The 20,291-nt window shown below is 41.4% G+C and overlaps 1 protein-coding gene across 1 annotated transcript in view; it reads left to right on the plus strand.

Annotated features, from left to right (window-relative positions):
• The first annotated feature begins 2,268 nt into the window (after positions 1–2,268).
• Positions 2,269–20,291, plus strand: part of EIF2AK3 (eukaryotic translation initiation factor 2 alpha kinase 3) — an 81,739-nt gene continuing 63,716 nt past the window's right edge. Inside the window, exon 1 of the mRNA XM_043988029.1 lies at positions 2,269–2,722. Within this exon, the coding sequence (XP_043843964.1) occupies positions 2,397–2,722 (326 nt within the window). The 5' untranslated portion in view covers positions 2,269–2,396. The remainder of the gene's footprint in view (positions 2,723–20,291) is intronic.

The following is a 20,291-nucleotide window of genomic DNA, read 5'->3' on the forward strand; positions in this document are numbered from 1 at the left end:
CAAGACATTACCCCATGATGCCATTGGTCCTCTTTGAAAATGAAGGATCAATGACAATATGAGGATTGGTTGAAGGAACCACACATGCTTAGGCAGAGAAGAAAAGACTTGGGGTGGAGGAACAATGTAGCTGTCTTCAAGAATCTTTAGGGTTGTCACCTGTAGGGGACATTAGACTCCTTCTCTTTGGCCTCAGAGGGCAGAACTAGGAACAATGGGTACAAATGGCAAAGAGGCAAATTTAGGCTGGGTCAGAACTGGCCAGAAGTGGAAAGAGCTGGCATGGAGAGATGGTAGTGGTGGTGGTGGGCTTCCCCTCTCTGGAGGTCTTCAAGAAGAGGCTGGATAAAACCACTTTGGGGATATAGTATGGTAGGGGATTCTTTTGAAATATGGGGTGGATGAGATAGATGGCTACTGGGGTCCCTTCCAACTCTCAAGTTCTATGATTCAGGTTGTATCCCCCATAGTGCACACTGCACACTGAAGGCACTTAATGGATATTTATTAAATCTAATTGGGGTGCAGCTAGGTGGTGCAGTGGATAAAGCACCAGCCCTGGATTCAAGAGGACCTGAGTTCAAATCTGACCTCAGACACTTTACAATTACTAGCTGTGTAACCCTGGGCAAGTCACTTAACCCCAGTTGCCTCACCAAAAAAAAAAAAGAAAAGAAAAGAAAAGAAAAAGAAATCTAATTGGGAGGAAAAGACAAGCATTTGTTAAACACCCACTATGTGTCAGGCGCATGCTAAGAACTTTACAAATATCATCTCATTTGTTCCTCACAAAAACTGGGATGTAGGTGCTCTTACAGTCTCAATTTTACAGCTGAAGAAACAGACAGGTAAGAGATTAATCGACTAGCCTGGGGTCACATAGAGTCTCAGGGAAGATTTGAACTCAGATCTTATTGACTCTAGTCCTAATGCTCATTAGGATGCTCTTGGATTACCAAGAACCAGCCTGGCTTCATCAAAAAACAGGCCATGTCAGGCTTATTCAGTACTAGGTTAGGAGAATGCTCTGGATATAGTTCGCTTAAATTTTATTTTCTTTTCTTTTTCAATTTTAGCAAATCTTTTGATAACATTTTTACTTCATTTGTTAGTTTCCTCAAGTGACAAATGGTGATAATAATAGCACCTCCTTCCCAGGGTTATTGTGAGGATCAAATGTGATTCTGGCACATATAGGCGCTATGTAAAAGCTAGTTATCAATATTATGATATTCTTATGGAGAAGATGGTAAGATTCAGACTAGATGATAACCTACTTAGATGGTGTCAGAACTTGGATGTCCAGAAAAGGACGTGTCGAATGAATGAATGGTAATAATAATTTATATTTCTATGTCATTTACAAAGCATTTTCCCTACTACCACTTCGTGAGACAATTATACCCACTTAGCAGTCAGTGAAATGGGTTCAGAGAGGTTGAGTGAGTTACCTAAAGACACACAGCCTGTGTCAGAATTAGCATTTGAACCCAGGTCTTTCCTAATTGCTTTTCCTACTACAGAGTCACTGGGCCGGACAGCCTTCTGGAGATGTCCTCTTTCCTGGAGGAATGACTATAAATTACTTGGGATTTTAATCGACTTCAGTTACTGGCACGAATACGAACTCAAAGAAAAATTTTTTCTAGTTACCACTCCTTTAAGGTTTAAGGTTGGCTCCGCCCCCACTTTGGACTCCGCCTTCCACTTTCCCTTTCACTTGGGAACTGCCCGGTTGCGTCATGGCCACTGCCCCACCCCTTTACAGTCAGAATCAGCCACGTATGAAGTGCTGCTTCCAGCCAATTAGAAAGAAAGAACTGCCATCCCTCGGAATGGCGTTAGTTTAAGCCAATCATTTTTCAGTAATCTTACAATTCCCCAGCCTGAGGGGAGGTGATCATTCGGCTTCTGACCAATCCTGTGCCAGATCGATTTCCGCGAGTTCTAGCGGTACCACCAATCAAATAGGAAAAATGTGGGGAGAGGAGTCTTCCATTGGTCAGTCATACCCGGAAGAGCGACGGGGTCCGGGAGCTCCAAGTACGATTTGATTGGCACGCGCTGTGTTGACAACCAGAGAAAGCACGCCCTCCTCCCAAGGCTCTGCCCCAGGACACTGAGTGGCAGCTATTGGAACTAACAGATGTACTTAACTCCTGGGGAGGGTCAAGATGGACGAGGAGGCTACCCAATGAGTGGCCTCGGCGCCTGGGGGGCCGCGGAGGAGGCGGGCCTTAGACGTGGCCCGGGGAACCGAGCTGACTGTCAAAGCAGTCTGGGTGTCGGCGCGGCAGCCGAGTGCTTCTCCGCCCGGCCCGGGCTTGTTCGGATCAGCGGGAAGAGGTTCATTACGGCGGCGGGGTCTCCATGTCCGCGCGGGCGGGGCGCCGCTGATGGAGCGCCGTGGCCCCCTCGCTCTGGCTCTGCTGCTGCTCGGGCTCGCGGCGGGGACGGCAGCCGCCCTGGGCCCCTCCGCGGCGGCCGCAACCTCGGACCCGGAGCGCAGCCCCGAGCCCCCGGCGCCGGCGGCGGAGGAGGATGTGACTGTCTTCGGCCTGGGCGCCTCGGCCGCCCCGACTTCGGCCGCCGCCGCGGTGCCCTCGCTGGCTACCGCGGAGGTGACGGTGGAGGACGCCGAGGCGCTTCCGGCGGCGGCGGGGGAGCAGGAGGCACGGGAACCCGACCTGGACGACGAGCCGGAGTTGCGGCCGAGCAGCAGGTGCGTGGGTCCGGACCCAGACACTCTTCCCCCCAAAATTGTACACAGAGGGAAACTGAGGCTAAGAGCCGTTCGGTCACTGGCCCCGAGGGGCAGAACAAAAATCTGAACTTAGGACCCTACCGTGGGCTCTGGAATCAGACGACCCGGGTCCAGATGCTATCTCTGGTGCTGCCAGTAGGACCTGAACCTCCCTGGGCCTTAGTTTTCTCATCAATAAAACGAGGGGGTTGAAGTAGACGGCCCCCGAGTTCGCTTTCATCTCTAGATTTAGGATCTCTGACTTCGGATCTCTTCCTTTGTATCAAACCTATCAGTTTGTTGCTGGAATAGAGACTTTAAGAGATCATTGAGGGGGTAAACTGAGGCTCAGAAAAGGCAAACGACTTGCCCAAGATCAAAGTGGTAGAACCGAGATTTGAACCCAGGCCTTCTGACTCCAGAACCAACATTCTTTGATTTCCCTCTATCTGGGAGTAGACGGGAACTGAAATGATAGCGGCAATTGACACAGCTTTTTTACCCTGGCAGCCTTGAGCTTAGAGAGGTCCTAGATCTGTTCAGCAATTTAGCAAGCAATTGTTTATACCACGTGCAGAGGTGCTGGGTGTACAAATACAGAAAGGAAACAATTTCTACCCTCCAAGAATTTACATTCTTCTGGGAAGTGCTAAGTGTACACAGATAAGTTAACATAAAGTAATTTTCTCAGGAAGGAGAGATGTTAATAACCCGGGACAGAAGAGCCCTAAAATGTTTATCCTGGAAGGGCCTTATAGCTCATTTCATCCAGTTTTCATAATTTTATCTATTTTTCTGGGACCCAGAGAAGGGAAGTGAATGGTCCAGTGTCACACTGTTACTCATTGCTGGACCGGGGTTCTAGTCCCATGCTGTTTCCTCCGAAGCACGCATGTACAGACTTGCCTTTGTCAATCCACATCTGGAAAGGTATAGGAAAACAATAGAGAAAACAGATTTAGAAATACTACTTCATTCCATACACATGGAAACTGGATATTTCTTCCCTATAGTTGCTCTGGTGGAGGACTGACGGGCTCTGGAAAAAAAGATCTAAAGTGGGATGAAGGCTTTTGAATGCTTGATGATTGTTAGAGGAAACTACCCTTTTGAATGGGAAGGCCATAGGAGGAAACCCTAGGGCAGTCCCCTAGACTCCGATGTCTGTGGTCCGTTTGTTATTGTCCCGACCTCCCCTCCCCCACCCCAGGGCTGCATGTGGGATTCGTCTAGGGGTCTAAGTTTGGGCTGTGGGGCTGTTGGCGGTTTCATTATGCCTGTCTTCACACCACTTCCGATTTCATAGAATCAAAATATTTGAAAAGTGCTTTAAAGACTATCCCCCCATTAAGGACATGGTACATTTCATTGCCAAATGAGAATCCAGAGTCTCACCAGGAAGAATGGAAGAGGGTAGGGAGGGAGTTGTTGGAGGAACAAAGATTCCCCGGCAGAGTTTCTGGTTGATGGCAATCTGTGCCACGAGCAGTTATTTTCTTGAACACATTTAATAATCAATCATCTGCCATAATGACTACCACACCTCAGGAGCCGGAGTGAGATTGTTTCTTGGAGAGTCAGGTGGGATGGTTTCCATTTTCAGTCATTGTTCGAAATGCTTGGGGAAAAGAGTTTCGTAGCTGGAGAAAATAAACCTCACTTTCTCACATTCATTGTTTTCTTCTTTCCTTGGCAAAGTTATCTTTTTTTTTTTAAATAGCACTATTTAGATCAAAGCTTCTTAAACTATGGGTTCCGGTAACTAAATGAGGAGCCACGAAAAATTTGGCAACGGTAAAATGTATACCTATTTTATATACCAACACCCGTGGTCCCGTAAAAATTTCTCGGCCGAAAAGAGTGGGAAAAGTTTAAGAAGCCCTGATTTAGATGTCTGACCACGAAGGCGCTGTTTGCTCTTGCTTCCGTATTGATATTTTTCAGCAGGAACTTTTAAAAGATATGGCTACAAAATTATCTTTGAATGTTGACTGTCTACTCCCTTCCCCTCTCCCCTCTCCCCCCACCCCCTTGATACATTTTATAAAATGGTTCTGGATCGAGGATCACTAACAGTTGTCTCAGTTGCTTAGCCTCCTACTTCTTAACAATGCTCTGCTTAAGCACTTAAGCACTGCTCTGGAGTGTAAGTCATCCTATAACCCCTCAGGATTCTGCTTTGAATTAAGTCAGTTAATTTCGTCCTGAATTGCAGCTGTCAAGCAGTATTTGAGCTAGAAAATTGAAATGAACACTGGACTACGTAGATGATTAATCACCATTTACTAACCATAACCAGCTGTTTAAGCTAGCCAAATGAAAACTGCTTCAGTTCCTTAAATTCAGATGGAGATACTATTCTCTCTCTTTCACGGAGTTGTTGTAAAGATCGGATAAATGAAAGCTGTTCTAAATGTACCATGCTGATGATTACTTCAAAGTATTTTGCCGACGACTAATCTTCACAGCAGCCCAATGAGAAATGCTGTCCTATTTAACAAATAAGATTGACTGGAGAAATTTTAAATGGATTAAAGCAACTCTAATGCTTTAAATCAGAATCAAGATTGAGAAGCAAAAGAATCTAACAATGTGGTGGTTTTTCCAAATTATTATAATATCACCTTCTTTAATTTTAGTCATTTCTTCTGTTTATTATTAATTTTAATTATCTATAAGCAATAGAAATATAACACAATGTTTGTGTGCAATATAAATATTCACAAATAAAATTAATCGTTGTATTTTATTAATATCCCAATTCTTCTTAATTCTAATGCCTTCTTTCTGTTATTTCCTGTTTATCCTGCAAATAGTTTGTGCATATCTATTTGCTTATCGGACAGTCTTTCTCTTTGTATGCACTGTGCACAGTGCCTGGCCTGGAGTAGGTGCTTAAATGCTTATTGACTGCCTGCTTTGCTTGTGTAAGCCCTACACTGGATAAGAACTAAAATTGTGTAGGTAACCATTTAATGGATTTTTAAAATACAAAGACCAATTTAAAGTAGACCATCCTTAGTGAAATTTTCATAGCATTCTACTAAAGCAAGCCTCAGTTTAACTTTATAATTAGACACTCATTCTTTTACAACTCTTTCACTGATGTGTGCAGAAAAGATTATTTAAAAAATAAATCTCAAAAGTACTGAGTCAAAACAAATTAGACAAAGTACTATAAAATGGGTGTCTTACCTGGATGCCATTTTCTCCTTATTCTTGTAGAAAGTCACTAATGTGTTCATTTAAAAATAAAGCCACATCAGAACTGGGAAATGTCAGTTCCACTATAACAGCCCATATCCTGTTTGTATAGAGGAGGAGGAGTTAAGGAAACAGACTTGAGTCAACCAAGCATTCATAACCAACAGCTGAGAAGAAATATTTGTAAAGCTATGTAGACAAGAAAATAGGCACTAAAGCTATTTTCTATATTTTATTTTGCTACTCTTAAATCAGTGTGAGAATTCCTAGTTGTTGATTGCAGACTTTTTCTTTAATAGAATTTTTGATGTTTTATTTGTTTCAAAATGGTTAATACTGTACATTAAGTTTGGTGCACTGGATTTAATTGCTTTTGAAAGTTTATTTTAGCTGTGGCAGGATTGTGAGATGTGCTTTTTCTCCTAAGAGACAATTTAAAAACATAGGATTTAGGGCAGCTAGGTGGCGCAGTGGATAAAGCACTAGCCCTGGATTCAGGAGGACCTGAGTTCAAACAGACACTTGACACTTGCTAGCTGTGTGACCCTGGGCAAGTCACTTAACCCTCATTGCCCTGCAAAAAAAAAAAATCCCCCCCAAAAAGCATAGGATTTAAAGTAGGGAGGGGCTTTAAGCTCTTTTACCTCCCTCCCATTTTTCAGTCAGTGAACAATCATTTTTCAGGCACTTTTTTTAAGGTGATGGGGACAAAAGGACAAAAAAAAAAAAAAGCAAGCTGTGCCTGTCTCCAGGAGTTTGCCTCTTGTTGGAGGAAACAACACAAACTGAAATGAAAATTCGAAATCTATGCAAAGGACAAATGCTGGGTTTCAGACAAGTTTTAGCTCTTTACACCATGATCAGTTTTGATTGAAAAACAAATCAGATTTTGAATTCGTTGTGGCAGACTGACCTTTTGAAGGCTTTCAAAGCTACAAAGCTTTATGTAAAGGTGTGGAGAGGATGTGATGAAAGGGTAAGAATCCTGCAGGTGGGAGTCGTTTATGGAAAGGTTTTGTATGAAAGAAAAAATCAAACTGAGTCCTGGAGAGGTGAGCCTTGGTGCTGTAGTTTTTGTACAGTGGGACCTGTATAGAGCAGCGGGTCTAAAGGTGAACATACTTGTTTAGTAATTTATAGGATAGAATAATAACTTACATTTACATAGAGCTTTAAGATATGCTAAGTGCTTTCCTCACTGCAAGTCTGGGAGGGAGGGAGGGTAAGTAAGCAGTAGAATCTCCTTCTTATGGATAGCTTAGGTAGTTGAAGTCACAGCTGTTAGCAGGTGCTAGGTAAGGGATTTGAACCCAGATGTTCTGCAGAAGGAGGATCTTGAAGTTAGTAGAGGTAAAGTCATCTAAGGTTATGCAATTAATAGATGATCCAGTATTAGAACCCAGATCTGACTTAATAGTCTGGTATTCAGAAAGTTGGGAAAAATCCATTCATTTCAACTACCCCATGCTGATGTGCCCTGGGAGAAATTTAGCATTTAAGAGACCAGGAAGTTATAAGCTGAGGGCTTTATAAGTAAGTAGATTACTACTTAAGTCAAAGTTTTACATAGTGGCATCTGGGGTCTCTGTATTTGGGGTTGGGATCTTCAAAGGTAAAATAGGGTGCTAAAATGTCAGGGACTGAGGCTGAGAAGTAGGAATTGGAAGATTTGTTGTTGTTGTTGTTTTTTTTTTTAGTGAGGCAATTGGGGTTAAGTGACTTGCCCAGGGTCACACAGCTAGTAAGTGTTAAGTGTCTGAGGACAGATTTGAACTCAGGTACTCCTGACTCCAGGGCTAATGCTCTATCCACTGCACCACCTAGCTGCCCCTGGAAGATTTGTTTTTCAAGGAAAGAGGTGAAGCTTAGCAATGCTGGTGGGTGGGGTGGTCGCAGATAAAAGATTTGAGAGTTTCTGGAAAAGTGAGATATCAGAGGATAGAGCAGTATAAAAGGGCAAAGAGCCCACAGAAATAAGATGATCTATATAATTTTATCAAATGGCCAAAAAACATATGAAGACCACTTTGATAGCTTTTCTGTTTGTGTGGCTTACTTGTGTCTAGAAGTCTTGTTGGGAGTCTGGGCCTAGAAATTTGGTTCTTTCTCTTGATTTGCAGAGTAAGTGTTATGGCTGTATCTTCCTGACTCAGTTTCTTTAAACTTAATGTGATTTTCCTCTCCTTTCATGAACTCACTTTTCAACTTATTTCCAGCCTTCCTTCCAATTCCATCCCTCAACTACAACTGCTCTGTTCAACCTATGGGCTCTCAATTGCTTAATTTGAGGATTTTGTTTTTGTTCTCATCCTTGACATTTCTGTGATATTTGATTACCCCCCTCCTAAATTTGTACTTCTCCCTGGTTTTTCATAACACTATTCTTTCTTAGTTCCCCATCTACCTCTCTGGCCAGTCTTTCTCTGTCTTCTTTGCTGGATGGTCATTGATGAATACCCCCTGTTGCTTTTTCTAGGATCCACTTCTTTTTCTACAACTTTTCTCTTGGTGGCTTCATCAGCTGCCAAGGGTCCAGTGATCATCTCTATCCAGATCACTGTCAGTTCTATATATCTAGCCCATATATTTTCCCGTAACATTAGACCTGACCATGGGACAATTTTTTTTTTTAGTGTGGCAATTGGGGTTAAGTGACTTGCCCAGGGTCACACAGCTAGCAAGTGTTAAGTGTCTGAGGCCGGATTTGAACTCAGGTACTCCTGACTCCAGGGCCGATGCTCTATCCACTGTGCCACCTAGCTGCCCCACCCATGGGACATTTTGAATTGATGTCCTCGAACTCAGCATGTCCAGAATGGAATTCTGTCCTTCCCCCAGACTCATCACTTTCTTCAACTTCACTATTCTGTTAAAAGGAGTGCCGTCCTTCTAGATACCCAGGTTCTCATTGTTAGTCGTCCTGTACTTCTCACTCTTCCCCACTCTAATTATCAATAAGTTGGCAATCGTCATTTGTTCTACTTCAGATCTCTTTCATCTCTCCCCCACTTTCCTTTCGCAGCATAACCACCCTAATTCTTGCTCTCATTGACTCTTGCCTACACCGTTGTAATAGTCACCTAATTGGTTTTGGCTTCCAATCCACCCTCCACTAGGTGTCAGGTATTTTAAAAGTGCAAGTGTGGGGCAACTAGGTGGCGCAGTGGATAGAGCACCGGCCCTGGAGTCAGGAGGACCTGAGTTCAAATCCGGCCTCAGACACTTAACACTTACTAGCTGTGTGACCCTGGGCAAGTCACTTAACCCCAATTGCCTCACTTAAAAAAAAAAAAAAAAGTTAAAAACATTGAGCCACCTAGCTGCCCCTAGATGGTAATTTTGGGGCAGCTAGGTGGCACAGTGGATAGAGCACCGGCCCTGGATTCAGGACTCCCTGAGTTCAAATCCGGCCTCAGACACTTAACACTTACTAGCTGTGTGACCCTGGGCAAGTCACTTAACCCCAATTGCCTCACTAAAAAAAAAAAAAAAAAAAAAAAAAAAAAGTGCAAGTGTGACCATTCTCCCTAAGGCCAAAAAAAGAGAGAAACTTTTGGGTTGTCTGTTGTCTCTAGGATAAAATAAAGTCCTCTGTCTGGTATTTGAAGCCCTTCACTGGTAGCCTCCACCTAGACTTCCAGACTGATCTGACATTACTCACCCTCACACACTCACTCCATGTTGGAGCTAAGTTGTCCTGCTTCCTCTTCTCTATAATGGACAGCCTATCTCCCACTCCACAACTTGGCCTAGGCTGTTCACCATTCTGTAATTCACTCCCCTCTTACCTCTGTCTCCTTAAGTCCCTAGCCCCCTTTAAAGTTAAGCTCCATTGCTACTTTTTATAAAGAGGCCTTTCTTGATCTCCTCTGAGATGGCTGTGCGTTTACTTTGTTTCTGTTTTGTATTATTTGTGTACAGTGTTGCTTTACACTAGTGTAATGTAAGCTTCTTGAGGGCAGGGACGGTTTAGTTCTCTCTTTGTATCCCTGCTGCTTTGAACATGGTAGTTGCTTAATAAATGCTTGCTGGTTTGATAGCTGAATGAAGGTTAATATGGTATCTGAAAAATATAGAGGTCACTTTCTTTATAAGAATACTCTACCTTATAATCATTGGTTCTTTATTTGTTTGTTTGTTTTTTTGGAAGGGCAATGAGGGTTAAGTGACTTGCCCAGGGTCACACAGCTAGTAAGTGTCAAGTGTCTGAGGCTGGATTTGAACTCAGGTCCTCCTGAATCCAAGGCCAGTGCTTTACCCACTGCACCACCTAGCTGCCCCCATCATTGGTTCTTTAAAAACACAGTGATGGGTGAAATAATTTTCCTCAGCAACCCTGCCAGAAATGGGTGGTTGGCCACTTTAGGTTAAAGTCTGTGAGTTTAAGGTTTGGTTATACTGTTAATGAGTTGCATGCCTGTGGGCTTTTTTTTTTTCCTCATTCTTGGTCACCTTGGGATAGTACAGGTGCAGAGTCAGAGGGGGAGAAGTGAATAAGATACAGCTTCTGTTACTAAAACATTATCTTTATTAAAAGGATTCTGAACTAAATTAATGAGGACCCCAGTTCTAGAGCTGGAAGGGGCCTCATAAGCAGTGGCAGGAATATCCATTTGCATAAGTAATTAGGAATTGTATCCTTTTGAAACCTTTTATTGGAACAACTTGATTTTTATTGACTTTGATGGTCCATGAGAATCTCCTGATGTTCTAATACTGAGCCTGAATCACTGGAGTGGCCTGAACTAGGCCTGGATTAGAATAAAGACTGTCCAGTCCAACTTCTTTATTTTCCAGTTGAGGATGGTGAAGTGACTTACCCAAGGGCATGTAGCTAGTTAACCTTAGAGATGGGAATTGAAGTAGGAATCCAGGGCAAGTATTCTTTCCATGATACTGGGCATATTCCTCATTTCATCTCTAATTTGCTTTAAGGGCAAAAAAAAATGAACATCCTTTTGAACTGATAAATTTTTATCTTATGTTTAATACTCTTTCCAGTTTGGCTGAAGCCAAACTCAAAACTTAGAAGAAAAAGAGAGGAGTAATATTTTCTCCTCATCTAAACTCACTAAAACTGAACTTGGGGCATCTGGGTGACACAGTGGATAGAGTGCCAGGACTAGAGTCAAGAAGATTCATCTTCTGAGTTCAAATGTAGCCTTAGACACTCCTAAGCTGTATGGACCTGGACAAGTCACCTCACCCTGTTTACCTCACTTTCCTCATCTGTCAAATGAGCTAGAGAAGGCAATGGCAAAACACTCCAGCATCTTTGCCAAGAAAACCCAAAATGGGGTCAAGAAGAGTCAGACTGAACTTGGTCTTAGACCACTGAGGTGCTTTTCTTTTGTTCTGGGCATTTGTTTGCCATGCAAGATTATTCTTCAGTTTTTAGAAACTATCTCCTACCTGACTCAGATTGATTTTCCTTCCTTCCTTCTTGCCCTCCCTCCCTCCCTTTCTCTCTCCTTTCCTGTCTTCCTTCCTTTGTCCTTCCCTCCTTTCCTTCCTGCTTCCATCCCTCCTTCCTTTTCTTTCTTTTCTTTTCTTTTTGTGTGTGTGAGGCAATTGGGGTTAAGTGACTTGCCCAGGGTCACACAGCTAGTAAGTGTCAAGTGTCTGAGGCCAGATTTGAACTCAGGTCCTCCTGAATCCAGGGCCGGTGCTTTATCCACTGCACCACCTAGCTGCTTCCTTTCCTTTCTCCCTCATTTTGAAATTCAACTTATTTATAACAGGACAGTTTTAGGTCTCAAATAGTTACTAGGCACTTAGTAAGGGTCTGTTGAATTGAGTAGCTTTGCAGGTTCTGAGAAATAGTTTTAGGATAAAGAATAGGCTCTAAGGGTTAGAACTTAATTGTTTCTTGCTAGAACAAGAAACAAGAATTGAATTTCTTTCAGTACATCATTATTAAATAGGTGCCTTGTTAGAAATCTGAGCAGTGTATTTTGGTACTTGGAATAAAACTGCCTAAAATTTTAAAAAACAATTTAAAAAGGACCATTGGAAACTCTAGGGCCTGGCTTTTGCCTTGCTTTGTGACACCTCCCCTCCCCATGCCACTTGTTCAGCTTGAGGCCTGTCACATAGTAAGAGCTTATCCAGTGTTTATTGATTGACTCCGGAGTAGAATTTAATGATAAAAACCTAACCTATTTTTCAGGTAAAATAACTATTGCCTTAACTGTCATATGATTTAACTGGTAACTTGACCTTATAGCTAGATACTTGGCTTTAGCTCTGTTTTGATTTGGGGCATGGCTAGTCTTGTGATAGCATCTACTCAAACAAGGAAGGTATAATTTAAAGAGCAATATTTATTTAGTAGGTGAGGACTCAGAAATAAAATATAAAGACATGTGCTTTCTTGGAGCATATTAAGATGTCTCAAAATAGTGGAAACAAATAGAAGGAATGGGGTGGTATGGTTATCTTTTGTGTGTGTGTATATGTGTGAGAGGCAGTTGAGGTTAAGTGACTTGCCTGGGGTCACACAACTAGTAAGTGTCAAGTATTGGAGGCTGGATTTGAACTCAGGTCCTCCTGACTCCAGGGCCGGTATTCTATCCACTGTGCCACCTAGTTGCCCCTTCCTTATCTATTTAGCTTTAGTTTCAAATTAATCAAGTACATCAAAATGCAGGTAGTTGAATGAGTACTTGGGAATTCTGAAACTCTTAATCAAGACTGAAAAAAATGTTACCTGTAGGATTTAAAAAAAACAATCAGTAAGGTCATTTCACATGCTTCCTTCAGAATATTTTTGGTGAAGGAATTCAAGATAGTCTAACTCGTGCTACTCATCAGAATGTGAGAAACTGAAATAGAATTTGAGGCAATTGAATTGGAGAAGTGAGTAACAGCAGGTGTTTGGGAGAAGCTCAAGACAGAATTGTTTCTGGTTTTGTTTTTTTTTTATTAAAATTGGGTATCAGGGTGGGAGATAGTAATTTGGACTGAATGAACAACAGTAGAAAAGAAACCTAGTGAGGTTAGTTGATGTTAAGTTGTACAAGGTGATACAGTTAGTAGATGATTCAATATTAGAACCTAGAACTCAAGACTTCTAGTTCATTATTCAGAAAGTTGGGGAAATTTCATTCATTTCAACCATCCTATGCTGATGTGCCCAGGGAGGTTAGTGGTAGAGCTAACTACTGATTATTACTTAAGTCAGAATTTGCAGGGCAGTTAGGTGTCACAGTGTTTTATAAAGTGCAGGGCCTGGAGTCAGGAAGACATGAGTTCAGATTAGACCGTAAGATACTTACTAGCTGTGTAACCCTGGGCAAGTCACTTCACCCTGTTTGCCTCAGTTTCCTCATCTGTAAAATTAGCTGAAGAAGGAAAGGGCAACCCACTCCATTATCTTTGTAGAGAAAATCCCAAATAGGGTCACCAAGAGTTGGACACACCTGAACAGCAACACTTGGGGTCCGCAGGGGGGTTGGTATCTTTAAAGGGAGAATTCTGGAAGGGGGAGTAGAGCAATTCCAAAACAGACTGCTTATTATTTCACTGTAGCTTTGGCGACTTAATGTGACAAACTGTCATTCATGTAAAATTCAGTGCATTCTACGTGAGGAAACAAGTTTTTAAAGGACTGGCAGGCAGAATTATTAGAGGGATTTTAAGTTTATTGGGGCAGGGAGGTGTTGTAGTGGGGAGAGCTCCAGGCCTGGAGGCAGGAAGACTTGAGTTCAAATTTGGCCTTAGATAGTACTAGCTGTGTGACCCCAGGGCAAGTCACTCTGACTCTGTTTGCCTCAGTTTCCTCATCTGTAAAATGGGGATAATAACAGTAGCCACCTTCCAGGGTTATTGTGAAGATCCAATGAGATAATAATTGTAAAGTGTTTAGCGCACATAGTAAGTACTCCACAAATGTTAGTGATGATGATTGCCCTGTATACCACCATGATGTCTGGCTTTTGTTTTGTTTTGGTGAGGCAATTGGGGTTAAGTGACTTGCCCAGGGTTACACAGCTAGTAAGTGTCAAGTGTCTGAAGCCGGATTTGAACTCAGGTCTTCCTGACCCCAGGGCCAGTGCTCTATCCACTGCGCCAACTAGCTTCCCCGATTTCTGGCTTTTCTTATTCATTAAGTGTCTTTCGAAGTAACCCTTTAGCCCACATTTTTTTTTTTGTAGGCAATGGGGGTTAAGTGACTTGCCCAGGGTCACACAGCTAGTAACTGTCAAGTGTCTGAGGCCGGATTTGAACTCAGGTACTCCTGAATTCAGGGCCGGTGCTTTAACCACTGCGCCATCTAGCTGCCCCATAGCCCACATTTTAAAAACTCTAAACTTTAAAAATGAAAATGATTCTTGGGAAGATGTCTGATGCTTTCCATGGCTTTCAACTTATCCTTTCCACTTTTCACCTTTAACTGATGTTTGTTCTTTTTGGTTTTGGTGGGGCAATGAGGGTTAAGTGACTTGCCCAGGGTCACATAGCTAGTAACCGTCAAATGTCTGAGGCAGGATTTGAACTCAGCTGATGTTTGTTCTTAACAATTTACTATCACCTTTTTGCTTTTGCTCCTGTGTTGGACAGGAGAATAGTTCTTTACTTGGCAGAAAGTACCTGTTTACTTACTTTCCTGTTTATATTCTTTTCCAACTGAATAGGGCTTTGGATCCATTTTTGGATCTATGTTCAAAGTATTCTGAGTTGTGACACTTCTTTCCTCCCAAGGTCATTTAATTGACTTGTACTTGTAGCATAGGGATTTGCAGAAAGATGTTTTCTGGAACAATTTCCCCTTGACTCCCTCTCTCCCATCTTGGTTATGATTTTATCTTTTGAAAAATGCTCAATTCACATTCCTTTAGAGTTTCTATGGAATAATAAATCTGATAATTTCTTTGTTTTTGTTTTTCTTTTACCATAAGCTATTTAAATACCCTGTCCATGACATTGTGCTAGATAGGGGAGTTAGTTTATTCCTTCGGGTTCTGTAACATATGCGGTGAGATAAACAGAAGACTTCATTGTCCCATTAGTGTATGTGGCACACCCCTAACCTGGGTCTTGGTTCATGATGTCCCCTCTCCTGGAAGCCCTGCTATTCCCCCGTATGTAACCAAACCATCCATGCCTTCCCTGTCTGGCAGCAGGAGGCTTCTCAAGTCTGCTGCCACCTTTGGAAACACACAAAGTTCTGTGGAATGCTGGTAGCTCTTACCAATTTATATTGATACTTGTGTTTATGTCAATCATTCCCTATCCTCTCTTATGACAAAGAAGAAGAGACTGAAGTGCTTTTCTTGATCTCCTCTCTGGGATTTTCATGGTTTTTTCTATTTCAGAGAGTTCAGTTTACAATCTTTTCATTTATAATGTTGCAGTACAGTGGATTCTACTTATACCAGTAGTCTTTGGTCCAAACATATTTCCCCATGTCAGTCAATAAGCATCTGTTGTGCCTGTGATGTGGCAGACACCGCACTAAGCACTGGTAAATGAAGAAAGGCAGGACAGCGAAGTCCCTGCTCCCAAGGAAATCCCATCGTGCTGAGGAGGGACAACAGGCAAGATAAACTGGAGATAACCTCAGAAGGAAGGCCCCAGGATTAAGGAGGGTTGGGAAAGGCTTTTCGCAGAAGGTGGGACTTGGAGATTTGGGGGAAGTTGGGGAGATGGCTGGAGGTAGTTCCGGGTGAAAATGCCAGTGGATAGATGGGTGGAGTGTCTTGTCTGAGGAACAGTCACAAGGCCAGTGTCACTTGGCTGCTGGTGTGTGGAGTGGAATAAGGTGTAAGGATGGTGGAAAGGAGCCAGATTATAAAGGGCTTTAAAAGCCAAACAGGATTTCATATTTGATCCTGGAGGTAAATGGGAGTAACAAGAGTTTATTGAATGATAAAGCACTGGCCCTGGATTCAGGAGGACCTGAGTTCAAATCCGGCCTCAGACACTTAACACTTACTAGCTGTGTGACCCTGGGCAAGTCACTTAACCCCAATTGCCTCACCAAAAAAAAAAAAAAAAAAAGGAAAGGAAAAAAAAGAGTTTATTGGATGGTGAGGGCAAGGGGGAGAGTGACATGGTTGGACCTGTGCTTTAGGAAGATCCATTTCCTGTTTCTCTGAATAATTTCTTATTGTTCTTGGGTAAATCAGCTGGCTCCTTACAGATATCCTTACCAAGGATGCTCTTGATTCATGTGCAGATGATCCTCATATAGATTTTGTGTAGATAGGAGAGTAGGTAGATAGGTCAGTGGTAGTTGATATTTTCTTGCTTATCTTTTTTTAATGACATTTTAAGATTTGAGATTTTTTTTCTACACCTTTGGTACCTTCCCCTAGTTTAAAAACCTTGCAAATTGGTCCCTCAATGACTCCATAGGTCTTCTTTCTATTATTTGATCCCATTCTGCTATTTCTTCCTGAGACAGCTAAGTGAATAAATAGAATGCTGGCCTTGGAGTCAGGAAGATCTGAGTTCAAATCCAGATTCACATACTCACTGACTTTGTGATTCTGGGCAAGTCACTTAATTTCTGTCTGCCTCAATTTCCTCATTTGTACAATGGAGATAATAGCACATACTTCCTGGAGTTATGAGGATCAAATGAGATAACATTCATTTTTTTCTTCTTTTTTTTCTCTTTCTCTCTCTCTTTCTTTCTTTCTTTTTTTTTGGTGGGGCAATGAGGGTTTAGTGACTTGCCCAGGGTTACACAGCTAGTAAGTGTCAAGTGTCTGAGGTCAGATTTGAACTCAGATCCTCCTGAGTCCAGGGCTGGTGCTTTATCCACTACGCCACCTAGATGCTCCTATGAGATAACATTCATAAAGTGTTTTTTAAACCTTAAACCATTGTGTTAACTCTGGCTATTATCATTTCCATCCTTGTTCTCTGAATTTGGTGCTATTTCTTCTCCTATAAGTATCCCAGGGTCTGTGATTTTTAGGAATCCACATGTAAGATAAAGTTTGTTGTGATAATTTTTGGAAATCTTTTCCATTTTTCTTCTATGTAGTTTTTTTTCTCTTGTCATCCTTTAATGCCCTTGGGATAACTCTACCTAGTTGGTTATCTTGTTAAGCTTTCATTGATTAGTCTTATGTATTGTTGTTTCTCTCTGTTTTATGAGATGATGCTACTTATAATTGCTCATCTTTTTTTGTGAGATTGTACGGATGAGTTTATTTTCCAAACTGGTGTTATCTTTGGCAGGCATCTCTGGCAAGACAGACACAGGTTTGCTGCCTAAGGTGCTTTCTGAATTCTTGTGGTAGTTAATTTATGTGGGTTTAACTTGTGGATGAAATTATAGTTGGTGTCACTGTCATTTCTATTGTCCATTTCCCATTTAAAAAATGTCAAAAGCTTGTTTAATTTAAGATTAAATCTTTTTAGATACCATATCATTTTCTCACTAGTATTCTTTCTTGTTTATTTTAAATTCTGATCTTAGCTCTGACACATCAATGGTCTGACTGGGTACAGATAACTGAGTTAGGGATGTCCATAGTAAATCTTTGCCTGTCTGGTAAAGAAAGAGTAGGTAGTTTCATTCTTGTAGTGTTATTTTGGAGGTTGCTGTGCCTGGTGCCTAACTATTCCTAGTTTGAAGAAAGCTCATGTTATAGAGGCCCACAGGGCTTTGACTCCTTTCATTCTTTCTCCTGAATCATATTTATTTTCTTATTAGATTATATTCTTTGAGGACATGGTCTGTATCACATATATCTCTGTATCTTTCTCATCTAGGATGGTTGGGGTGTTCAGGGAGGACCAGCACCTCTGGTGGGAGGGCTTGTGAACCTTTTTCAGAGCTGCTTATCCACCTTTGGTGTCCACCCAACTCTCACCTGTGACTCCAAGAAGCTATAGTACGTGCAGTGGCCACTCCCTGGTAAAATTATCTTGACAGCTGAACCAGGTTGAGAGTTATTGATAGACCTCAAACCCTTCAGTGAGTTTGGGGGATGTCTGCCTAAATGTGAAGATTTTCCCCTGTGCATTGGGTGGATGAGAACAATTTGTTCCAGCAACCATCAAGGCGCTAAGAGCTGCATCCCAGGCCATTGCCAGTTGTCTTGACTTTTGTCTGGCCACTGGACTTCCGTGACACAGGAAGAGAAAGTGAGGCTGATGACTTTGCAACTCTGCCTCACTTAAATGCAATTCATGGGCAAGTCAAGACATCACCCCATGATGTCATTGGTCTCTTTGAAATGAAGGATGTGTAGTGAATGCTTGTTGGAATTAAATCCAGTCCCAATCTAAATGTCATCAAGTAGGGCTTTTGCTCTTATTTGCACATTAGTTAAACTATATAAAACTATGGAATTGAGTTAAAGATTTTTTTTTAATTTCAATGTTTTATTTTTCCAATTATTCATAAAGACAATTTTTTAAAAATTAAAAAAAAAATTTTTTTGGTGAGGCAATTGGGGTTAAGTGACTTGCCCAGGGTCACACAGCTAGTAATTGTTAAGTGTCTGAGGCTGGATCCGAACTCGGGTCCTCCTGAATCCAGGGCCGGTGCTCTATCCACTGTGCCACCTAGCTGCCCCCATAAGGACAATTTTTAACATTCATTTTTTATAAAGTTTTAAGTTCCAAATTTTCTCCCTCTCCATTCTTTAAGAGGAATTTAACATAGATTATATATGTGCAATCATGTAAAACATATTTCCACATGAGTCATGTTGTGAAAGAAGAAACCATTTACAAAAGGATAAAGCCATGAAAAAATAAAGCAAAAATAGTATGTTTCAATCTGCATTTAGGTTTCATCATTTCTTTTCTTGGATGTGGAGAACATTTTCCATCATGAGTCTTCTGGTCTTGTGGATCATTCATTGTATTGTTGAGAAGCCCTAAGTCTATTATAGTTGATCATTTCACAATGCTCCTGATACTGTACAATATTCTGGTTCTGCTCACTTCATTTTGTATCAGTTCATGTAAATCTAGGTTTTTCTTAAATCTCCTTGTTATCATTTCTTATAGTACAATTGTATTCCATCACATTCATATACCACAGCTTGTTCAGCCATTTTCCAATTGATAGATATCCCTTCAATATCCAATTCTTATAACTGGATTTTTAAAAATAAATTTTTATTTACATTTTTGTTTCTATATTATCTTCATTTCCCAATGTATTCCTCCCTTTCTTTTCCCAGAGAGCCATCTCTTATAATAAAGACTAAAAATGATGAATTGAATTTAATTATTTGTTTAGCCAATAAGAACAGAGGGTTCCAGGGTGTTATAGACTTATTTTATTTATTTATTTATTTGGAATTTTCCTCAAGTTACATGTAAAAATAAATTTTCACATTGATTTTATATCTATATCTATATCTATATCTATATCTATCTATCTATCTATTTTTTTTTTTTGGTGAAGCAATTGGGGTTAAGTGACTTGCCCAAGGTCATACAGCTAGTGTTAAGTGTCTGAGGTCAGATTTGAACTCAGGTCCTCCTGACTCCAGGGCCAGTGCTTTATCCACTGCGCCACCTAGCTGCCCCCACATTGATTTTTTTAACTTTGTGTTCTAAATTCTCTTTCTCTCTCCCTCCCCACCTCTCCTTAAGAACTTAAGCAATTCAATATTTTATACATGTGCAGTCGTGCAAAATATTTCCATATTAGAAATTAACAAAAAAATTATACTTTAGTTTATATTCAGATACCATCAGTTCTTTCTCTGTAGATGTATTGCGTTTTTCTTTGTGAATATCTTTGTGTGTGTGTGTGTGTGTGTGTGTGTGTGTGTGTGTGTGTGACAGTTGGGGTTAAGTTACTTGCCCAGGGTCACACAGCTAGTAAGTGTTAAGTGTCTGTGGCTGGATTTGAACTCGGGTCCTCCTGACTCCAGGGCTGGCGCTCTATCCACTGCACCACCTAGCTGCCCCTGTATTGCATTTTTCATAAGTCCTTCTGATAGCATCCTGCTCATCATTTCTTACAGCACAATAGTGTTCCATCCTAATCTCATTCCACAGTTTGTTCATCCATTGCCCAATTGATAGACATCAACCCAATTTTGAAATCAGCTTTTAAAGAAAATCTCTTTTAGGGTACTGGGTCATAGACTTAGAACTCAAAAGAGACTTTAGAAAGCCATCTATTATAGAATGAAACGCTTTCATTTTACAGATGAGGAAATGAGACCTAGGGAGGTTATATGACTTGTCAGTGGTCATATAAGAAGAGCTGGTATTTGAACTTCGGTCTTCTGACTCTAAATCCCACAATCTTTCCGCTGTACCACACTGCCTTGTCTGTGCTCATTATCTTTAACCAGGAATGGTCTCAGGCATCTAGACCTGCTGGTTATTTCCAGTTCCATGGGGTGGCAGCTTA

Source organism: Dromiciops gliroides, chromosome 2, assembly GCF_019393635.1.
Source record: "Dromiciops gliroides isolate mDroGli1 chromosome 2, mDroGli1.pri, whole genome shotgun sequence".
NCBI classification, from domain to species: Eukaryota; Metazoa; Chordata; class Mammalia; order Microbiotheria; family Microbiotheriidae; genus Dromiciops; species Dromiciops gliroides.